Source organism: Pelodiscus sinensis, chromosome 6 (assembly GCF_049634645.1).
Source record: "Pelodiscus sinensis isolate JC-2024 chromosome 6, ASM4963464v1, whole genome shotgun sequence".
Taxonomy (NCBI): Eukaryota; Metazoa; Chordata; order Testudines; family Trionychidae; genus Pelodiscus; species Pelodiscus sinensis.
Window position 1 is genome coordinate 117645714 of NC_134716.1, and position 14287 is coordinate 117660000.

At 46.1% G+C, this 14287-nt stretch overlaps 1 protein-coding gene across 3 annotated transcripts in view; it reads left to right on the forward strand.

The window, feature by feature from the left end:
- Nucleotides 1–2325: 2325 nt before the first annotated feature.
- Nucleotides 2326–14287, forward strand: part of SKOR2 (SKI family transcriptional corepressor 2) — a 50517-nt gene continuing 38555 nt past the window's right edge. For 2 of the 3 annotated variants that reach the window (XM_075932706.1, XM_075932704.1), the window contains exons 1-2: nucleotides 11142–11465; nucleotides 13621–14287. The exon at nucleotides 13621–14287 is cut by the window's right edge and continues 1483 nt beyond it. In XM_075932706.1, coding sequence (XP_075788821.1) covers nucleotides 13659–14287 — 629 coding nt within the window. In that variant the 5' untranslated portion in view covers nucleotides 11142–11465; nucleotides 13621–13658. Of the gene's footprint in view, nucleotides 2443–11141; nucleotides 11466–13620 lie in introns of those variants that run through there. The other variant, XM_075932705.1, reaches the window with a different exon arrangement.

Consider the following 14287-nt stretch of genomic DNA (forward strand, 5'->3'; position numbering starts at 1 on the left):
ATTTAGGTCCCGCAGGATAAAAAAAAAAGAGGTTGCAAATGTACATTTCTGTGATCAAATCGCTTCAAATTAGAGTCTGTTCTAGCAACAGGAAACAAACGGATTTCTAAGCAAATGAGCTACAGATTTACCCGTGAACAATTAAAAGGAAATAGACCACACCGAGAACTAGCAAGCAGGAACAGAGATAGATCTGGATATATTTAGATTGTCTATCTATCCATAACTAATATCCACACGTGCATTTATCCATATTTAAATGGATTTAGATTTGTAAGTTACTTTTAGGAAGGGCTCTGAATATTCTCCACTGTAGGGTTTTTGCAAGAGCTATTTCAGAGGCAAATGCATTGCAGAAGGGGTTAGGGTTCATGCTACTCCTAAACCCGGATTTTAGGAAGGGGGAACCTCTCACGCCTTTACTTCGCACCTCTCAGTTTGAGGGAGTAGTCCCTGAGAAATGTTGGGGCCCCTTCCCACCGCACTCGCGGTGCAAATGTTGGGCCTGATTCGACCCTCCTTCTGTACCTCTTTACGTCGAAGAAACCCTGCCCTGCGCTCGAAGCGACAGGTGAATCCTGATTTTGGAGCGGGGTGTACACGTCTCATTTGGGGCAAAAGGGAGTCCAGGAGCGGGGGGAAGGGGCGTCAGTTCATGTCTGCCCCGCAGCTAGTTTTCGTGGGTAAACGTCCTCTAATTACGAGGACCATTGCGGAGCAAAATATTTCCTTTCGCCTCGGATCAGCGCACCAAACCGAGGGGAGAGGCGAATACCTTTGGGTCTGTGCGGAAAGGCGCAGGCTGCGGTGCTTTCTCTTTCAGCCAGCTAAAAGCTGTTCTCTTAATGAATTACTAATGAGTTAAAATTGGACAGCAGGCTTAATTAAAGCGTAGAGGCGATGTGTTTACCACATTGTAATTGAACTCATTAGGGTTCTGGCTTTTTTTTTTTTTTTTTTTTTTTTTTTTGCTTTTTGTTGTTGTTGTTGTTGGGTTTTTTGTTTGTTTGTTTGTTTTGGAGCAGCCTCCTTCTTGTGCGCGGCCAGTCATCTCTGGAAGCTGTTTATTAGGAAAGGGGAAAGAGCTTGTAAATCAATTCCGCCGATGAAAAACACCACTTTGGGGGGAAATAAAACACTTAATGATTTCTCGGCTGTTTCCTAGGCGAGGAGTGGAGAGGAACCGCTCTCCGCAGGGCCAGCAGGCTGGAGGGACACGCAGGAGGCCGGGAAGTTTGTGGGGACTTGGGAGTTGCTCTGGCCACGAGGAATTGAGAGTGTTCCTAGGAAGGAGCTGAAGTTGTAGCCCCCTAGTTTGGGCAGCCAGGGGCGCTGCTGAGAGGTATTAGTGGCGGTGGAGGGGTGCTCTTTTGGGAGGAAAATAAGCATGTTCCAGGTCTAGCACCCACTGAAGGGCCCTTTGTATGGGGGGCTGTCAAGATGTCTCCCAGCCTGCGGAGCTTTCCAGCTCCCTTGAGAATTGCTTCCGTGGGGAGGAATCCGTTGGTGCATTTCACTTCTTCCTTCACTTCAAGTGGGGAGGGAGCGTCTGGGAAATTGACGAAGCCCTGGCAGGGATGATTTAGTTGGGCTTGGTCCTGCTTTTAGGAGGGGGAAGGGGTCGGTGGCCTCCTGAGGGCTCTTCCAACCCCCCCAATTGGGCAGAGGACAGCGGGGTTTGGGGAGGTGGGCAGGTTTGTGGGGGGAGGGAGCGAGCATAAGGAGGAGGAGGGTGAATTATGGGGATGGTGGCTGGGTTAGGATCAGGAAGAAGTGAAAGAGCTGCGAGAGGAGGGGGGAGGCTAGAGGGAGGGGATTGGAGGATGTGGGGGCTGGAGGATGGAGTCAGGGGGTCTAGGGAGGTGAGGTGGGGCTGGGAAAGGGGAAAGCTTTGCCCTCCCCCCTTCTCGTGTCCAGGCTCTTTGAGCAAACCCTGCGGGTTCCCGTGCGGCAGCCGGGCTGGGACCCACGCCGCTCCCAGCCGAGATAATCAGCTGACCCAACAGGAGTAGCCGCTTTCACACGCTGCGGAGCCGGAGGCTACTGCAGAGCCCGGCCCGGCCAGCTGAGCGCCGGTCCCGGAGGGACGCCCCGAGCAACTCTCGTGTGGCGGCGAGGGGGGCCCCGCTGGCTGGCAGCCGCACCCCTGGGGAGAGGGCAAGCCGCCTGCCCCGGGCTGCGGCTTGCAATGCGCTGCCTGGCTGTTAGAAGGCGTCCGAGATCCGCCGCTGCCCGAAGCAGGAGGGTGGGGGAGAGCGAGGAAGCGCGCCCCTAAAAACGTCCCGGCGCGGCGCAGAGCAGAGCGGGCGGGGGATGAGAGAGGCAACCAGCGAGGACGCGCCACGCCGCCCTGGCCCCTGTTTCGGAGCCGGCTCCGATGCCTTCTGGTGGTGACCCAGCCAGGCGCTCGGCTCCGCGTTCCCCGCCAGCGGCGTCTAACAGGTAAGCAAGCGGCAGCCCGCAGCCTTCCTCACTCTCCCCTCCCTTGGTGGGGGGCGGGGGGCGCTGGAGAGGCGGCTGATTTGAAAGCAGGCTCCCTTAAAACTCCTCCCGGGCCCAAGTCGTCAACCCGCTGAACGGTGCCCTCTGTAGTGGATGCGTCGGGGTATTAGCGCAATTATTGGCGTGTTGCCCTCCACACCGCACGCAGGACGAGCCCGGTTGCGGAGCGCGGGTTCTAGCTGATGAAAGCCCTTCACTTGGGATGGCCGGGCTCTGGGCTCACCGGCCACAAAAGCAACGCGCCTTTGCAAGGGCTTTTCTCCCAGCTTCAGTCCGCGGCTCCAGCGGGGAAAGCAGCGCTCGGCCTGTGTACGGGCACCTTCACCTCCCCTCTCTCTGCCAGCGTGGAGCCTTGCACAGGGAGCAGAAGCAATCGGGACAGGACCGCGGGCGTTTATTACTAACGGGTGCGTTTAGGAAAAGTTTGCAAACGCTTCGTTTCTCTCTCTCTCCCCCTCCCCCACGGAATAATTAGCGTTGCTTATAAATAACTGATGCCAAGCACAAGGGGGGAGGGGAGATTTATTCTGCTAGTTGCAACCAGGGCCAAAGCGCAGGGTCTGCTGCGGTGGCTTGGGGACAGGAACAGACTGGGCTTATTTAAAGAAGGCTGCTATAGACAATCAGGCAATTGCTCGCTACTCCCTCTCACGCAGCGCTGCGTCCGAGGTCTCTCATTGCCCGGCCCAGCGGAGCTGTCCCTTCAGCACCCCCAAGCCGTCCCATTCCTCCACAGCCAACTTTCCCCATGGCTCTAGAGATACCGCGTGCTTGACCCAAGTGCTTCCTGCAACTGGAAATGATCCACTTGGCTGGCTTCTCCCTGGATGTTCATCAGAGGAGACCACCTCGATCTCCCACCCCCTTTGGGCCCCTGGCGTTTTAAAGGATTGTAACAAATGCCCCGTCCCTATTGGAGTGAAAAGCATAAGGACGCTTGGATACGGAGCCCAGCTTGACCCAAAATAGGTCTGCTGCGGTGTTTTCCGTGGGAAAGTAGTTCGTGCTTTAATATAAAAGGCATCCTTCCTCTTCGATTGGCAGTCTGAATCTGTACTTAAACTGGAGAAAGGCCTGAAAAAAAATTTAAGTGTGTGGGGAAGAGGCATCAGTCAACCAGTCAAAAGCCTGTGTACGCATGTGAGTTTGTAAGGCAACGATATTTTCTGACGTGTAAAGCTACACTTGGAAACAAAAGTGAAGCATGGAGCAGATTTTACCTCGTGCTTTTAAAACGCCTTTAAGGTCTAAGAAATACCTGTGCCAGCACGTGTGGTGCTTTCAACCCTGATGATAGGGTTGTGACATCTCTACTCTAATATAGCATAATATTTTCACTAATCGAGCTACATGCTTGTTACACAGATGTCATTGTGGCTTCTAATCAACTACCTCCATAACATGGGCAGTCCAGTTGTGATCTGTAATCCATTCTATTACAAAATCTTTGGGGAAATGTCTCTATAGTATAATGTAGTCCCTGACTAATAACTTTTAACATAATAATGAAAACATGACAGTGAAGGGGGAAATATGGTAGTGGAATAGTAAAGGACTTACATTTAGGGGGTTAGAGTCCAACTGTGACGTAACAGACCCATCAGTGGATTATGTGAACTATCAAATTTTGGAGAAGCGTAAAAGCTAAACAAACATAGTACTCAGAGGTTGTTTATTCTTCATAAAATACAATTCTACTAAGCAGGAAGTTACTGCAAACATTTATCAATAATGAATGAATCTCCTGTAATAAAATACTTGCATAATTAGCTACAGCCAAGTATGTGCATTTTGCTAACCATTTTGCAACTGTTGAAAATGAGTTGATAAATCCCTTTAAATATCATTTTAAATACCCCCCCCCCACACAAAAAAGGAACACCACATTCGCCCAATCCTCCGCCTTGTATTATGTTATGATTTTCCATTTCTGAAACAGAAAACGTAACTACTCCTGAAATATAACAGAAAACTCTTTGGTGAATTCAGAAGAGTCATTAACATTCAGCTTTAAGTGAATGTTAACAGTAAATAAAGAAATCTCATGATTGTAATAGTTGTAACAAAGCAATAATAAACCAGTGGGTGGTCATCAGTAATGATAAATGTATCATTATTACTGTGTGTCTGGGAACTGGGTTTGGAAAGTGCTTCAGACTTTTTAGTTGCAGGCTTGGTGGCAATTCGTTTCTGAGCCTGGAAAAAAGCCATATAATTTTATACACAATTTAGGTGAAAATAAATTTAAATCTGTATATTACATTTTTAATTTCAAGATAGTAATTAAAGTTGGTTCATTATATCTCCTCTGAAACTCTCAGTGCACTTCTTAATTGCCTGTTTGCACAATTTACTTCTAAGACACCCAAGCTTACTTGGTTCTAAAAGATGCAAAATTTAATTATTTACCAGCATTGTGAGTTTTCTCATGATCGCAACATGTTTTCTTCAAAAGTTTGGTCTTTCCTCCACCCCCATTTGGTTTTCAATTGTAACAATATGTCTCTTTCTTAAATACCTTGAAACAAACTATATTTCTGGATTTAGATTTTCCAATCACTTTTTTAAAATTGTGTAAAATAAACCAATGAACAGCCGAAGTTTATTTTCTGGTGGTCAATTCGCTAATGTCCAAATCTGCAGTTGTTGGCTTTTGTCCATCAATATATAAACGTCTATAAGCAGGAAAAAACTATAGAAATAAGGACAGTAGAGCTTTTAAGGTACAATGGACCCAAAAAGCGTAAAGAGGTATCTAGAAAGAATCTATTCCCAGGGTGTAGTTTCTCATACTAAGCATTAAGATAACGAATTGAACTTTTAATACAATTCCAGCCAGCAGATTTAATCCTGATTTCGATTATACCACTTAACTATGCCTACAGTGGAACTATTTGGATATCTTACAAAGGTTTGCAAATATCTGGAATAATGGCAACTTCGATTACATGAAACATATATTTAACTTTGAAGTCAAAAGACCTGTCTCAAACAAACAAAAAATAGATAACTCCTTCTGCCATACTTGTAGTAAGCTGTTGCTGGAGTTTTCCTGCTACGAAATACCTCTCAAGATCCACAGAAATATCAATTTCCCTAAACTCTCCCACTGCCTTTAAAGTGTCGGTAGAAAGAGTCTGTGGTGTGTCTCCTTCCCCATAATGCTGATTATGGCTGCAGAAGCGTCTTTTGCCAGTGGAAATTCTACCTAGGTCTCTGCCCTTTTGTTGTGTCTAGCTTAGATTATTCAGGAGCAGAGACAAAAGCCTGAAGTGATGTGATCTAAATGAGCTCTGAGGTTTTCCAGATGGGACCATCTTAATTCCAAAGGCCCCTTTTGCTTTCCGATTCAAATAATAATAATATGTTTTTAATCAACTACTAAGAGGACTTCAGGGCGAAGGAAGTTCCAATATAAAATCATATCCGTATTTTTAAAAATCATGCTTCGGCACATGAATATTTCCAATTGTAATGATCCCTTGCGCGCCCGTTACTTATAGCTGCAAGTTTCATTGGGAGGGGTTGGGTGTGCAGGTCATGAATTTTACAGAGCTTGGCTTTCTTTGTGGCTTTTTAAAATGCAGCGAGGTATCCTTGTTCCTCCTGGCATGTCTGGTAGGATAAACGCTGCTGGAGTAAATAAAAGCTGCGAGGGAGGGTTGTAAGCATGAAGGGTTGGGCTAAATCTATGGTACTTCCCCCGTCTCTACAGTTACTTTCAAATCTGCCCTTCCTCAAGGAACAGGAATCGCTCTGTCTTCTATTTGAATCCCCTAAAGCGATCGCTACAGACAGATAATTGCGCGGGGGAGGGGAGCGGCAAGAGGAGGGGAGGGGTAATAAACGAAGCGAAAGAGTTTTACTGTCCATATCCGAAGTTTGCCCACGGTTCGTCTTCAGAGGTGAACCCTGGTCCTTCGTTGTAAAATAAGCCATTCAAGCATTGACAATGGACAGAAAATGACTCCAGATATGCGATGTTACCCTGTGTAAATCCAGACTCCCCCGAGATTGCTCCGGATTTACACCGGTATAAGTGAGACCAGAATGTAGAGCCCCCTGGGCAGCGGGCGGACCTCTTTATAAACAGAAGCTCCAGGGGGTAGCCGAGTTGGTCAGTACAGGATAAACTTAAAAAACAACACATGGTCCGGTAGCACTTTATAGACTAACAAAACATGTAGATGGTATCAGGAGCTTTCGTGGGCACAGCCCACTTCTTCACATGACCGGAGTGGTGATGAAGTGGGCTGCGCCCACGAAAGCTCCTGATACCATATATGTGTTTTGTTAGTCTATAAAGTGCTACCAGACCATGTGTTGTTTTTTAAGTTTACTCTTTATATACAGTCTGCTTGGGCGTATAATTCACTCAGAGACGCTCACAAAAGAAAGTGAACCTGTTAGCCTATGCAAGCCTCACACTAGTTCTTCCTGCCCGGTAGCAGGCCACGCGTGAGCGAGGCCTCTCTAGATTATGAACGCTTCACTTCTTTTCAATGCAATTCCACGACCACCAGGTTCCTCCGCAAGGTGAGATTCAGCACGAATACCCACCGGTTCTTTTAACGAGGATTTCCACAAGTTAAGCTGGAACAGGACACTTGGCCATTCTTAAAGAGGCATGATTGGGCAAATCTCCTTTCACTTATGCTAGTTTTACCTAGTGTGACCCCGTTCATGTTCAGAGCAGTTATTTCTCATTTATCTATTGGTGTAAATTACCAAGTGAATCCGTGCCTTGATACTGAAAGAGGGAAAACGCCCGTGGGTTTCTGACTCGGATGTCCTTGCACTGCAATTATCAGGTGGAGTCCTAAAGTTTTACTTAGGGGCTCCAGACAAGTTATTACACTCTACAGAACAATTTTTAAAAAGTTTAAAACTCTTTAAAATCTCAAATACTAAATACAAAGTCTGGCTAAGGCTCTTTCGGAATTAGACTCTTTCCAAAATGTATTTCCTGTTTTATTATTTAGCTCCTAGGGGATGTTAGTGAATGGTATCAGCAACCTGAAAAGCTGTCCAAATGTGTGTTATACACATGCGCTGGCGGCATCCGGATAACATGTGGATCTACATGCATTTCTATAGGCCGATCTCGTTCCTTTTTAAGCTACTGCAGAATAGCATCCAAGCACAAAATAAAGTGAATCGTCTGTAGGTAATGGTCTACCCTGAAACCAACAAGAGCAAAGGAACCCAAAGGTGAAATAGAAACTCCAGCATTCGGGCGTCTAAACGGTGGCCGATCTGGCACGAGATTCTCTTCTTGATTGTTGGGATTTACAGGCCTAACGCCCATTAGCCTTAATGGGAGCTAGGGCTGTGTATCCCCAGGCATTGAAATGAATGTGTATTTATTCAATCTGTGCTGCAAAACCTAGGCACGAGAAGGAGATAAACTTCTGTTCATTCTATCTCTGCATGTCCTTGTAAAGAGATCTCCTTCGAGTATCTGAAAGACAGGGGTTTCTTCGGAAGTTACTTTAGGAAAATTACTATCAAAATCTGTTCAGAAACACGCTCTAGCACACTTGAGAAAATGTATGGAGTTTTGACTATAAATTCACCATTAGAATATCAATCTAAATAACTCCATTTTCAGACAGACAAGCCAGTTCTAAGAAATCGTCATAAATAATACTAAAATCCTAAATTATTTGTCTCTCTCTCTCCTGAGGCTAAAAGGCCTTACGCTGATATAATATTTTTATGAGTCGTCTTCCTTTTGTTTATAAAGGCGGTGTTCTTAAATTTTTGACACGGGTTTGTGCGAGATTATATATAGTAATACAGACACATGCATACCTGTATGTGTATATAACATCCCTTTCCTAACTGTACCATATACGTATCAAATACCAATTTAGTGATGAAGACAGGAGAGGAAATTTCTCAGTGGCGGGGTAATAGATCATACAATGTGTGACACTGGTTTAACCGATAAAACAATTTGAATCAATTAGCTCGCGGAGGAGAGTTTTGAAGTGTAAAATTCATGTCAGTCTGGCTAGGAAGCATTGATTAAAATGTCACCAATCTGAGGCTTACAGCTATTGCTCACATGAAAGCAGCAGGCTCCGATATGGAAGAGAATCAGAAAAAAGGGGAGGGAGCAGGTTCGTATGTGACAGTAGCTGTGTAAGGGCTAGCAGAGTTTAATACAAGGTGACAGAAGTAGTAATAAAGAGAGGCGTTTGCATTTCAAAGTTTTAGCGAGGGCCAGGCTTTGTAAGGGCGCTGCAGTTTAGCTGCCTAGGCAAAGATGATATTGTTTTCAACCTTTCTGGAATATCTATTGGAAAATGATGCTAAGGGTCGAAAAGGAACACGGCATCTCGCTTTAGTGTGCACTGGAGCCTTTATAAAATGCATGTTCATGATTAACAGCCACACGGAAAGGTGGTTGCTCAGGATCGTTGTCCTCCCCCAAAATATATTATTTTTTAAAAATCCCAAGGAATATTTAGAAATATCCATCTCTTCGGCCCAAGCTCCACCCTACTGCTTAAGAGGAACTGCTGGATCGGTTAGCCAGATACTCTTCTATTTTGCCTTAAAGTCGGCGGGTTTCTTCACTCTCGGAAAGGACCTGACAAACTTTAGACTGGGAAAGCCCCTTCCCATCTCAGTTCGCCTTTATCAGTACAAAATTGAAACCCCTCAGAGATCTTGTCAGAACTAAAGGGGGGAATCATCAGGTATTTGCTCTCGCGTGGCTACTCTGTGAAGAAGTATTACAGAAGCGCTACACAGAAATGATTGTTCATGCAACACCCGGATAGCCCTACTGATCTTTTTCATATCATACAGTTAGTATGATCACATCTGCATTTGAGAACATTAGCTAAGGTCTAGCCAAGCGTTCTTGGAAAGCTACGGGAAAGAAAGAAGGAGAAATGTTTCGAAAATCTTGAGAAGTTCCTTAAAGCCAAAGGGGGAGAGGGAGGCTTCGGGCAGGAATGTCAAGATTAGGTGCAGTGATTATTTATAGTTGGATGAAGAGGACTCAATCTTGAGTAGTTAGTTCTAATATTTTCCCTATGATATGCCAAAAATAACTGTAGTGCAGTATCTCTATTTGTCAGGAAGTGCAAAGCGTTGATTTACTACCTGATCAATAAAGAAGCAAACTTTACTATATTGTTGCCTTACCTATTTCATTTTCATTGCTTAATTTCTTTTGCCAATTGTGTGAAAAAAGTTTCCCTTGGACACTTAAACGATAAGCCTTTGTAAAATTCGTTTCAATATGTTTGTGTGGCTTGCATTAAATAGTTTAGTTTGCGTGGGGGCGCCGCATTTTTATTACTGTCCATTGCGTTTGTTCTTTAGTCCTTGCGCCTGAACCTATCGGAGTTGGCTGTAATAAAAGTTACATTGCAACAATGTAATGTCATCCTCCATTCTTCAAACAAAAATGTTTCCAAAATTTTAACTTTTATCCTCCAACTGATCCATCCTTCCCTCTTCCCTTAAGAGGAAGGCCAGGCTAAGGCTTAAAACACGCAAAAACATGTAAAGAGTTACAAACTAAATGTCATTTCAATTTCCTACGCTCTGCTCTTGCTTATACTTGTAATATTTACTCTTAACTCCTGTCCAGTTAAGGCGCAGATAGATTGATAGTAGATTAGTACCCTGCGCTCTTTATTCAAATCTCTCTCTAGGCAAATCTGCCATTGAACTTGTTTGTACACCGTCGAGTACAACTAGCCCTTATCGCTTTTGGGGATCCCGAGGTGCTAAGTCATAGGGACAATAAATACAAAAACTACGTTCGAACGACAGTTTTGACACGATCTAAAGCGTCTGAGATGCTGTTGCTGATTTGCTACTGAAAGAATCGCTCCATAAAGGATTATTTTACAGTAATTTTAAGATTTCCAACCGAAATTCCCTTTTCAAGATCTCCGGCTCAGAAAGGTCACCTCCCTACCCCTTTGGACATAAGCATCCGTGGTTTAAACACACGACAATCTTAAAAACTTACTTTATACCAGACCAAAACAGCAGGTGTAGAGGCTGCACGGAGTCGTATTTTTGCAAGTTTTCTTCCCAAATCTTTAAGAAGGGGGAGTAGAGGAATCCCCCAGGACCTACAGGGCTTGAGGCTGCTATTCAGGCAAAGAGGGGAGTAAGGATGGCGGGATCGATCCTCTGGTGTAATTTTAAAAACACCTCCATACTGTTTGGGAATGAGGGAAGAAGGCCCCCGAGTTTCCACTTGTTGGGGACAGCGGAGCAGCAGCGAGAGCTGGGCAGTGTAGGAGCTGGCGCGGCGTAGGGTAAGACTGGATAGGCAGGGTAAGACTATGGCATTGTAGGGTGACAACAGACCCGTGCATGAAGTCTGGGAGAAGAGACGCCAAGTTTGGGGCCCTGCACATCACCTCTCGTGGTTGCACCGAGGAAGGAGCTGGGCGTCTGCGCCCCCCCCGTGGAAACCCCACGAGGGCCGAGCGCTGGTTGTGTTTGCGGGAGAGGCGCAGGGCGCTGCAGCGAGTTCTCCGCTTGACGCGAGGGCTCCCTGGTGCAGCGGAGCAGCCCGTGGATGTGACATGCCTGGGAGCCGGTGACGTCACTGTGCCCACTGGGTGTCGTCCTTTCGGTCCGCATGGAGTTGAGCGGCAGAGGGAACGCAGCAGCTCCAGCGATCGCTCCACCTGGGGCTGGGCGCAGACCCATTCGCGCACGTAGCGCATCAGCTGGCGGGGAGGGGGGGGGGGGGGGACTGATCCGGCTCGCAGCTCACAACCGCCATTCTCCTCCCTGCTAGTGGTATTAACGCAGAGGACAGCCTGCCTATGAGCGGAGGAAACCTTGCGAGACTCCTTGCCTGCTGGATTTGAGGACATGCTTTGATGTCTGTTCCCAACCCCCCACCCCTCCTTTTTGAGTTCCCCCAGGAAGACGGTTAGGAGGACGCCTATGTAAAGACCACCCTGATTCAGGAGGTAAATATTTCATCCTCGTTGCTTGTTCGGGTCAGTGTTAGCTCGGGTCAGGTGTTCTGCATAAAGTTTAGGATGGGTGTAGAGGGGAGGGGCAGGCAGGTTATACATTAATAGGACAAAAGGAGGATGCTACGCACCCTTTTATAGAATGCTTTCTTGAACAAAACTTTTTCTTTCTTCCATCTGCTTTTTAAAAATTCCATTGACTTCTTTTACCCACCGCCGCTGTATGTGTGTGTGTGTGTATATATATATATATAGCTTTCCCCCACCTCTCATCTTTGGAAGGGGAGGAGAGAAAGGAAAAGACTGGGAAAATGACTTAAATCATTTGCACTGGTTTAAACATTGCCTAATCCGCACAATCCTTGAAAAAATCATACCAGGAAAGTCTAGCTGGACTTAATCTCATTCAGCATAGCACCTGAGAAGATAAGAATCTTGGTCAATGAAGAAGCTATTTGAAGAGTTGGTGTAGGGAAACCAGGTTTAATTGTTGTTACATATTAACTGCTAAGTAATTATCTGTCCATTGGAGATATTGTATCTGATCCATCCGAGGTGACAAGCTCTGTTCCTGTCTTGCTTGAACGGCTCTAGGTTTGTTCAGCAGTCTTGAAGGCCACCAGTGGTAATGAACGCCGAGAATCAGGGAAGGGAATACTGTAAAATAATAACAATATCCTACCAAAGGCAGAATCAAGATTGTATTATGATCTTTGAAATCAGAAATAAATATGATCTGCAACTTATTAAACATAAATGACAACATTGAGATGGTTGGAGAAGGACAATTTTAAGCAACTGATGCAGCGTCTGATTAGCCCAGTTATTATCCAATGTTTTCTTGGGAGAAGATGGTGCATTTTTAAAAACTGCGGTGAAAAAAACTGTTTGGCCCATAGGCGTTTTTGTTATTTGGTTTGATAAGATTCATTCGATCGCTTTATTTTAACTATTACTTGCTTTGATAATATTCTTAACTGATGTAATTAAAGAATTGAGTATTCGAACCTGAGCTGAAATCAGAAGTCTGAGTTTTTAAAAGCACCGACCTTTCGAAAAGGTGGCATTATCAATCTTTCAAAGATAGAGGGGACGTCCCCATAGCATCCAAGGAAAGTGGAAAGTAATTAAATATTTTCTGCTGATGGTGGGTGGTAATTGGATGGCTTCCTCGAAACCTCGTCTAATTCTTAAACCATTTGCTCTAACATTCTTTACATACCCATTGCTTTTCTAATGTCAACACAGTAATAGGTAGATATTTGAAAATGGTTTCAAATCAAACACCTTTTCCTATTTAGGACTATTTGGGTCTCAACAATGACGATCCAGATTTATCCTGTTGACCAAGCAGTAGTCTATATGATTTTAACACCTGATACTCCAAAATTAACTAAACTGTTTCCGTTTTTAGAAGCTTGCCAAATTTTTCTTTTTAGCGATTGAGGACAGCAGTTTTCCATTGCAAAAAATAGTACCACTCGCTGTAATGCATAGGTGAGGTGGATTCCGTTACATTTAAGAAAAATTATTTAAACTTTTGATTGGCGATGGTGAATTAAAACTGGTTCTAAGGACAGTCGGGTCACATTAAATACGTTTTAGGCTAAATTTATTTTAAGACTCTGCCATTCAGGACTCCTACTGAAGTCAATAGATGTTCTAGGTAAGATTGAAATGCGGAAAGCAATCCTGGGGTGCAAACTGGCTCGGTTTTAGATCTGCGGGTGTAGCCCAGGGTATGAAACACAAGGTGAGTGAGGTAATACCTTTCACAAGTCTGTCCAATAAGAGAGACTATCTACCTTATCCCTCCCATTTTTAGATGTCACGTTTGCACCTGTGCAGCTCTTGTTGGACTAGAATAAGCATATAAGCTTCTGTCAGGTCTAATAACCTTTTTTTTTTTTGGCCTCCCCGGCTTTAACAAAAGGGTTAACTTTCCTCTGTCTGATTCACTTGTAAATAGACCAAAGTGTGTCTCAAACTCTAGCAGAAGCAGCAAGCGTGGGACTTGGGTTGTGTTGTGTTGTGGGCTGGCCCGCCATGGCGGCTCTGTAACGTTGCGGAGGCTGCCCAGAAGAGAGTGATGTTTGCCTTTCCTCCCTTCACTGGCCCATCCGCAGACCCGTGTTGTTTTCTCTTCCAGTGGGCCCCAGGAGACTGCCGAGGGTGAGCGCTGAAGAGATGGCCAGCAGCCCCCTGCCAGGACCCACGGACATTCTGCTCCCTTCTCCCTCCAGCACCTACCAGCCGGACTCCATGAGCCAGCCGCGAGCCAGTCACGCCAGCATGAAACCGAACCAAGTGGGCCAGGTGATTTTATATGGAATCCCCATCGTGTCTTTGGTGATCGACGGCCAGGAGCGGCTGTGCCTGGCGCAGATCTCCAACACCCTGTTGAAGAACTTCAGCTACAACGAGATCCACAACCGGCGGGTGGCGCTGGGCATCACCTGCGTGCAGTGCACCCCGGTGCAGCTGGAGATCCTGCGGCGGGCCGGGGCCATGCCCATCTCCTCCCGCCGCTGCGGCATGATCACCAAGCGGGAGGCGGAGCGGCTCTGCAAGTCCTTCCTGGGGGAGAACCGGCCGCCTAAGCTGCCGGACAACTTCGCCTTCGACGTGTCGCACGAGTGCGCCTGGGGCTGCCGGGGCAGCTTCATCCCGGCCCGCTACAACAGCTCGCGGGCCAAGTGCATCAAGTGCAGCTACTGCAGCATGTACTTCTCGCCCAACAAGTTCATCTTCCACTCCCACCGCACGCCCGAGGCCAAGTACACGCAGCCCGACGCCGCCAACTTCAACTCCTGGCG